General features: G+C 35.1%; 1 protein-coding gene across 1 annotated transcript in view; it reads left to right on the top strand.

Annotated features, from left to right (window-relative positions):
• Nucleotides 1-5,748: 5,748 nt before the first annotated feature.
• Nucleotides 5,749-9,431, top strand: part of LOC129005671 (bridge-like lipid transfer protein family member 1) — a gene marked incomplete at its 3' end in the record, with an annotated part of 40,317 nt that continues 36,634 nt past the window's right edge. Inside the window, exon 1 of the mRNA XM_054434632.1 lies at nucleotides 5,749-5,860. Coding sequence (XP_054290607.1) covers nucleotides 5,848-5,860 — 13 coding nt within the window. The remainder of the gene's footprint in view (nucleotides 5,861-9,431) is intronic.

Genomic DNA, 9,431 nt, shown 5'->3' with positions numbered 1-9,431 from the left:
TGGGGAAATTTCTATTTCACTTCATTGCACCTTTAGCTACTGAAATATACATAGAATTATAGTTTTCTGTTACTTACTTTTTATATATTTGGTATAAAATAACTGAATCCAAATGGATACTATGGGAACACAGAGTATGCTGACAATATTTAAAGAGTCCTTTGTGGTCCCATAGTATCCTTTTGGATACAGGTTATTTTTAATAACAGCTACGGTGTGTCGTCTGTGTCCCCATAGTATCCATATGGATACTGTTTTTCTTTTGTATTTTCTTCTATATAAGTCTGTTTTTTTTTAAGTCTGCACAATCAGCACAATTATAAATATAGGCCTATAAGTGTTGAAATGCATGTTTCAGTCCGATATTATAAATAATCATAAAATATAATCATGATGTGTTTTACAGATGAATAACGATGAAAAAATTGACAAGTAGCTTATGATGCCATCTAGTGATATTTTAATTAAGTTTTTTACATGTACATGTATATTTTTACCCAATCTAAACGAATTTGTTTATTTGATGAACAAGTAACTTATTTTTCAATTTGATACAATTTTTAAGAAACTTGTATCCATATGGATACTATGGGAGTGACAAGGTAAAATTAAAATTATTAACGTATGAAAATTAGTGAACAAAGGTACTTTAGGTTTTCATTGAGTCCATATGGATACATATTCCTAACTTTTAATTCTATGAGGGAAATTTGGAAAAAAACACATTTTTAGCCTTAAAATAAAAAAAGAGAATTCACAATAAATTTGTTTTTTGTTTGTTTTTAAATTTCATACTTCCGGGAAGTAAAGGGTTAAAAAAATCAAAGCTTGTGTACAATAAAACTCCATAATTGGTTAAGAATGAAACGTTTAAGAATGGGCAAGACGCCTTAGACGTTGTAACATATAGCACCAAAATAACCCAATTTGTGATTATCCCAAGAAGGCCTACGTTTTCTCTATAAAAATAACCTGTATGTCGGACCGCAGCAGATGCGGCTGGGTGGCTAAATGATTGATAGGTGTCCAGTTATGGAACACACTGTAATCCCATCAATAACATTCTTCTTCAGTGTCTGTGAACTCCAAATCCCTACTGCACGGTCACTTTACGTTAAGTTTAGCTAACAGGATTGCAAATATCCTGTAGTCCATCCATTTCAAATATCTAAAGTGGTCCACCCTACCTATTTATAGCTGGATTTCGAATAACCTTTCCAAGTATCTGTACAAGTTATATTACTTTCATACTACGTGTTTTCACAATTAAATTTTTGGTTCTGTTAATCGATAAATCGTTTATACTATTTGAGATACTAATAAAATAAAATGTTACTTATTTTGCATGCAAAAACCTTCCCCTCACAAGCTATTGCATCACTTTGGTTGAATTTTAGCTGAAACCAACCAAAGGTAGGTTAAAAATTTATTTGATTTCAGTTTTTCCTGGATATGATATTGTGTGATACAAGGCAATAAACCCACCATTGTTTTTTTTAAATGTAATCGAGTTTGTGGATTTAATTTTCCTAGATAGACATATTTTGTATAAAATTTGATGATTTATGTTGAGCATATAAATGGTCACACGCGTAGAACGCGCAGAAAGAACGGGCGTTGAGGTAAAATGTAATTGAGTCCATAGTGTTGTATTATAGCATTGACTATTATAGCTATGCTATGATGTATCAGTTTAAGCTCTTCAAGTGGTCTACAAGTTATATTGAACTTGGACCATGAATAATCTACAGAGATGCCTGTTGAAACTTAATATTTCGCTCTCTAGTTTCTGTTAGTTAAGTTATTTTTAATCTTGCTATATCTTGATCCAGAGGCATCATCTCAAGAAAGTTATTTTACTCAAAGACTACCTTGGTGGCCTTAGTGTTATTATTTGTCATACTAACTATACGTTTATGGTGCTTTCATTAGAATGTATAAAAATGTAATTTAATTCCTGTTTTCTTCTGGATCTAATAGAAGCAAAATAATTTGTTTGATATTTAGGTTTACTATGAGATATTTATTTATAGACATTTTGGTGTTAAAAATACAGTTTCGTTAAACTTAACCAATATAATAATGGAGACTATTTTCCTAGAATTGTTACACCACGCAGTTGATTCAGTAATAGAGCATTTGGATTTTCTGCAGTGTTTTTAATTTGATATGTAGTAATACTTATAATATTTGCGACCAAGTACGACGGCTGCACCCATATACAGTATGCGGTCATATTATTTTTAAATGTTATTTTATAAATTAATATTAGTATGGCATAATATTACTGTTCGTTATCTTAACGTAAATGCCTGTGTGGATTTTAAGTTGTTTTATATAACTTTTACCTCTACTACTATTTTAGGAGTTTCCAGGTTATTTGGGTTGGCGATAATCAACGTTCTCAAACTTTCCCCTCTATTTATTTGTGCTTTAGCAAATTACCCATATAGAGAAATATGCAATACCGTAGGAACGACCTGGACCCGGGACCGATCTACTTTTTCGTTTTTATGACCCTAGAGGCCAAAACACAATCTGTTCGAAGTCATAAATATACATATACCGTAGGCGTATCCAGTTTTATGAAATTGGTACAAACGTGTAAACCTACGATCTTTTGCACGAGTTCGCGATCGGGTCATAAGAAAGGGGTTTTATGGAGATAAAAATAGAAGTTTTACCACTCTTATAAACTATTCTACACGTTTATGGAAACAAATAGTTTAGCATATTGAAGCGTTGTTGTAGGCATACGTTTAATAGTTATGGAGAAAAATTCAAACATATTAAGTAAACATTCCCATGTTATTATTCTTAAGGATTATTGTGGTTTGCTTATGTAATGGATTGCTAGCTATTTGGCTCGCTCTTCGCTCGGGCAAATTTGTTAAGATAAATTCATTGCATTTAAAATATAATAGCCGTAAAATTGGGATTATCATAGGATTATTTAAATTATCCACCAATTAAATAGTATACTTTTCTTAGCTCTTTGAAAGATGGCAACGAAACCATAAGCGGAGTAACAGGACAGGGGATGGGTAGGGTAATGCCAAGATTTATACAATCATTTTTTTGTATTCATGTAGTTGTTAAAAGAATATTTTTTCAAAATAAAAATAGCCTATTTAAGAACATTTTAAAGGTAAGCCTAGTTAAATTGTATAAAATTAAGTTTAGGCCTAATGTGTTAATGGTGTTGAACATAATTTAACATTTCGTATAATCTGTAGGAGAGTAGAATGGCCGTTCCCTGTACCACAGACTAAACAAACACGACCTCTACAGTGTACCGGACAGAAATAACAATAAAATTGGCTTCAGCAGCTGTTCTATAAGGATGAGAAATCTACTTAGGACTGGTTTATAGGTACCACTTACTTTCTTGCGTCCTTCCTTGGCGAAACCTAGTCGTTGGGGGGAAGCGCAGCGACACCCTCAAGCACGGCCACCACGGCCACCTTTGGCCGTGCCCCGTGCCTCGCCGATGATAGCGCACTGTGGCTGCTACAGTAGGCCATTTTCTGATCACCGGTCCCATCATCCTGTCACTGTGTCTCTGACTAACTGCATTACTTCATTGTCTGTATGTGTTTATAATTGCAATTGATCATTAGTTGTTTTTGAGCTGTAAATGAAATGGAATTTTGTAAATTACACTTTCCCACTACCGCAACACAACCCCTCGGCATTTTCCTTGCTTGTGTATTGGGAAGGACAGGCCTAGTTGTACACTGCATCACTGTGAGTTCATAATCTCTTAGTCATTAAAATTTGTTCAATACATGGTCTTCCACTCTTTGACAGGCGAACTTCCGTAATTGATAATCTTCCGTATATCAAAATGTCCAATTTCATAAAGTAGGCATGCATTCTTTTCCATTTGAGGAGGCGTACAAAGGCTAGAAAAATGCGAGGGTACTAGCCATTTCCATGAAGTAAAATCCAAGATTTGTATTTCGAAAAGAAAGATAAAAGAAATCACACAAACTAAACCAACAGATTTTAAGTGTGTCACACACGAATAAAGCAGTACTGAAGCGAAAATATAATCAAAAAATAAGATGTGTGTCAAATATAAGTAATAAAAAGAAAAAAGCCAAGCACGCAAACACTTTAGCAGTTTATAGTTTTACATGTCAGCTTAACCTATAGTATTTTTATCTTGATAGTCAAATAAACAAAAAAACATTTTGAGACAGATGTAAATAAAAATGTTCTAACAGATGGTACACGATAACAAATTAATAGTAAAAATTGCCCATAAGGAATAACATTGGAACTTTAAGGGCTTGTATGGCGCATCCCTTCAGTAAAATCATTATGAAAACTGTTTAACTTCCCTATATTTTGAACGGATGAGTATACCAAATTCGGCCTTCTAGCTATAAGCTAGTCTGGAAGTTGGAGAGTTAGTGATTAATCTGTGAGTGAGTGAGGAGGGCCTTTTACTTTTATATGCTTAAACATTAATTATTTTGATTAAACTTGGCAATTTTTTTATCAATCATTTTAGCCTCTGGATTGATTATATATTAATTGATATTATAAAGACTTACCTTAGCAATCCTGTTTTTTGATCCTAAATTAATTTCGGGCCCGAAGGTCCATCATCAGTCGGAATCTAGTATTTAATAGTGTAGTATCTAGTATATACTAGATTCCGACTGATGATGGACCTTCGGGCCCGAAATTAATTTCGGATCAAAAAACAGGATTGCTAAGGTAAGGTCTTATAATATCATTTTTTGTATTTCATGTTCTATTTGTATTTCACTACAAAATAAAATTTATAGCTTGTGACGAATAAATCTGACGAGTTTAAGGAAATGTTTTAAGGGAAATCCAATTAGGAAAGTGGAAATTCGCTTATTCTGCAGGTTTGCTGCGGCAGTATTATTTTTACTGCGTCCTGTATGTATGTGAATATTTGTGTGTCGTGATGAAAGGTATCGTTCATATAGCTTTTACCGAAAGTGATTTTCTGGTACTTGCCCAAATTATTAACGTCATCGGCTTTGCGTCAATGGTACGAGACGTGAAAATAACCCTACTGCTCGGCTTCACCTAGCGCGTGAAATTGCGTTTTCCTGTGTTCGTTTGGCATTGTCTCAAACATGAAACTTTAGCGAGCACCAGCAAATGCGACTTTCAGTAGGCCTACTAACAATAAAAATAATGTTTGCTTTAAGCTTTTGTGTATGTATGGTAACCGGCGACTGGAATTTTGTCCAGTGTGCTCATTGTGATTTTGAATTGTCCTCGAATTGACTACTTTCGTGACAAAAACTCGACAGATTATGAGAAACATTTGAAAGACATCGATGCTAGAAAACGAGTCCATCTTAAAGATTTTAAGAATAGGATGAAAAGTTATTTTTACATTATCCCAAGTCAATGCTCATTGCCTACTATTCTAAATGAGTAAAATGCCAGGCAGCATAGCCAAGAGAGGCCATGAAGGCAGGCATAGAGATAGAGAATAGAATCAGCTGTTCAATTCGTTCTAGTTCAATAATTGTTTCGTTGTTTTCAGTCATTTCAGTTTGTTATTATGATTATGGCCGTGAGTAGTCTCAACGAAGATAAAATGTGACGTTTGTATTACCTAGTTTAGTTAAGTTCTGTAGTTTTACGATAGTTCGTTCGTTATTATCTACAAACAACCAAATAAATCGAAAACGTTAGTCATCTTATCATCACTGTCAAGTTGGTAATCCATTTATGGCTGTGAGCTATGATGTTCGTCATGGTTCTTCTGTGTGTGTGTGTAAACAATAATTTGTAGATTTTCATCGGTTAATACTTTCTTTGTTCATCGCTAATCAGAATCAGACATTTATCATGACTACTTTTGGTAAGTACTATTTCCATTAAGCTTCGAGAATTTGTCACAATTAATTGTAAGTTAGATCACATTTCAACCAAAGCTTTAAGATTGGACCAAACACCAGGCCTTATGCATAAGTTAATTAAAGCCATTTAGTTAATTGGGTATTGGCCTGTTTGGCAGAAGAACTCAATTTGTTATTGACTAGTCCTAATTGTTTGTAAGTAATCCCTACAAGCGTGCACTTGGTGCAGGCCAAGGCCTAATGATAATAGGCCTGGGCCTACCTAACTTAAAACCTTTGGCAATTTTGTAAACACACAGGCCCCTAACTTAGGCCTTTCCAACTTATTTGTTGGGATGTAGCCTACTAGAAGCCTGTTTTCAGTGCTCTTTATACAGGTTAGCCTACTTCAAAATGTATTTGTTTCTCCACTCTTAGGCTTATGCTGTCTAGGCCTACACAGTAGCTTTTTTATAGGTTCCTGTAATCCCTGAGTTTCTTAAGCTTACCGTACCATAAGAATTCGAGTAAACCCCTCTTATCCTATTGTGTGGGATTGGGCCTTGGTTGAAAAGGCCAAAATAGAAATCACGGCAACACCCGTGAGCACATATTGCGGTAATTTATTGGCAATACCAGCAGTCGTCTTGACAACACCCATTTCCATTGTTCATGGTGACACGTAAAAACAACTTAAGTTAAGTACAATTTATTGATATTTCATAAGGAAGCTTTCAAAATTAAGTCGATTTACCTATATTAAATCTAAGTTAGAAGACCAAATGTGAATGAAAAATAAATTTTCTGAGCTAAATATTTTGATGGTTTATGACCAACTAGCTGTAGGCCTACCCGCGGGCTTTGTCCCGTTTAACTTCATAAGTGAGCTCGTTCGCATGGCTCAATCACGTCCTGGTTGAATTTCGTTCACTACGCTCACTCACTTTTAGGTTGGAGCTCGTTCGCTGCGCTCACTTGCCTTAGGGTTAGCTCGTTCGCTACGCTAACTCACCTCCAGGTTGAAGTTCGTTCGCTACGCTAACTCGCCTCCAGGTTGAAGTTCGTTCGCTACGCTCACTCACCTTTTGGTTGCAAATTAGCTGTTGGGTATTTGTTTACTTTAGGGGCTTCTAACGAATTTTGAAAAAATGTTTTTTTCTCATTATTTGGCCTATTTTGAACACTTTTTACATTTGACACTTTTGGGGCAAACGCCTATTTCACCCTGAAAATCGCGTTTGAAAATCACGAAAATTTTTCAGCAATTGCCATTTTTACTTAGTAAATCAGGTTTCCCCCCCCTTGCCTTTCTTTTAAATGTGTTTTTATTATTGTAGTAATAAGCAGATGTATATTTAAACTAAACTAACCTAACCTAACCTTGGTTTAACTAAAAATCCGCTATTTTTGGCATATTGCTAACCTAAGCATTGGTTAGGTAGGGTTGGGTTAGGTTAGGTAGGATTGGGTTAGGTTAAGTTAGGTTAGGTTAGGTTAGTTTAAATATGGTTAGGTTAGTTTACGTAAGGTTAAGTTAGGTTAGGTTAAGTTAGATTTAAAATATTCAGGTGATTTTAGGCTAATTGATTTAAATAATAGCTTAATAACTAGCCATACCTTACCTAACCTTAACTAACCTAACCTAACCTAACCTAACGTAACCTAACCTTGGTTTAACTAATAATCCGCTATTTTCGGCATATTGCTAACCTAAACATTGGTTAGGTAGGGTTGGGTTAGGTTAGGTTGGATTATATTTAGTTCTGTAGGTCCTTAGTAATAGTAAAAACACATTAAGAGAAAAAAACTACGCAAATTTTTAGCACTTTTTGCAATTTTCAAACGCGATTTTCAGGGTGAAATAGGCGTTTGCCCCAAAAATGACAAATTTATGTAAAAAGTGTTCAAAATAGGCCAAATAATGAGAAAAAAACATTTTTTTCAAATTTCGTTAGAAGCCCCTAAAGTAAACAAATACCAGCTGGGTGTCATAAATGTAAAATAAATAATAGTGCTGCACCCTGTTGGTAATCCTTGTAAACTTTAATGCTATTGAACATCATAGAACAGAACTAACATGTTTAATTGAAACAGCTGTTAAGATTCATTAATTCCATTTAAATATGAGAACTCATAAGGTTAACATGGGAAACTCCAGAGCCACTGGGGCGGAGCCCGAGAGTCCGATCAGAATAAAAACAGCTTAGTTTTCCTAGTTAATGCCTAAAGAATCAGTGTACCAAATTGCAGCCTCCTAGGTAAATGGGAAGTAAGAGAATTAGTGATGAGTGAGTGAGTGAGTCAGTCAGTCAGTGAGGGCTTTGCCTTTTATATATATAGATAGAATCCTTGTAGGCCTATATAGGCCTACAAAAGGGTAGCCTACTTTGGTTATCCCGAGGCCTTATACAGCGCACGCTGTGGCGGTAATGTTAAATATGGTTATTATAAATATGTTTGTAGGACTTTCCTCGTGTCGTTATGAATCGTACGATACCAGATAAGTCATACTTTCTCCCGCCAAATCCCCTCCAAGTAGGCCAAGGTCAGGTCATTGACCGAAGCGCGCGCATCACCTCTGTATCTGGGGTATTTCGCGGGCAAATGGTATAACTCTTCTGTTATCGTTCGATTTATAACGAAACGAGTAGGCCCTAACTTAGGCTTAAAGTCCTACAAACATATTTATGATAACTCAACCTAAAAAATATTTGGGAAAAAAAAGTAGTTAGGTACAGTATTCAAAAGAAGAATGTTTTGCTTCTAGTCTATTCTTTGAGATGCTCAGAGGTATTTCTCAAAGCATATAGCCTATGTAATTAAATATGGCAATTAAAAATTCTTAAGTACCATAACTTACCCTATGGTCACCATTTCAAAATAAAGTTCAAATTAAGTTAAAGTAGGCCTAACTCTTAATTTTTTGTTTTTTCGGTAAGTTAGGCTAGGGTAATGTTTGTAAGTTAATTAACAGATTATTTCAATTTAGGATAGTTTAAAAATAGCTTTAAGAGTACTTTGATGTAATTTACCATAAGATTCTTAGGCCTATTACTGGTATTTTACCTTAGCACACTATTTATGTACTGTGCGGTATGTACAAGATTAAAAGACATTTGACTTTGACCCATAATCGCATCCCTCAACCACGGTAACACCCGTTCAAGCACATCTAGCGGTCCTGGTAATATCAGTGATCGTCTGCGGTGATAATTGCAAAGCCCGTGATGGGCCATTCCGTTTTAAAACCAAACGTGCCCTGCATTGTTTTGCGCCAGACAGGAAACAGGTAGACGGTCGGACTCTAGGTCGGATATTCTGAGGAGTTGGATATGAGGGGTTCTATTGTATCTTGAAAGTTAAATAGGGTATAGCTTACCATCAAATACTGTTTACCATCATGACTCAACTTACAAATGTCAGAATTATGGGTAGCTAACGGATTGGACTCCTTCCCGGTGAAGTTAGGCTTACGTAGGCCTACTACTCTTCACCACACTACCAACAAATATATTATAGGATAGGCTATTGTAAAACACAACCCAAGGATACAATCACACTTTTTATCGTTTACAAAGAGGGTTAAATAACTCT

Source organism: Macrosteles quadrilineatus, unplaced genomic scaffold (genome assembly GCF_028750875.1).
Source record: "Macrosteles quadrilineatus isolate MER2022 unplaced genomic scaffold, UCM_ALF_1.0 Scaffold_30__1_contigs__length_1495292, whole genome shotgun sequence".
Taxonomy (NCBI): Eukaryota; Metazoa; Arthropoda; class Insecta; order Hemiptera; family Cicadellidae; genus Macrosteles; species Macrosteles quadrilineatus.
This window is presented reverse-complemented; position numbering and strand designations above follow the sequence as displayed.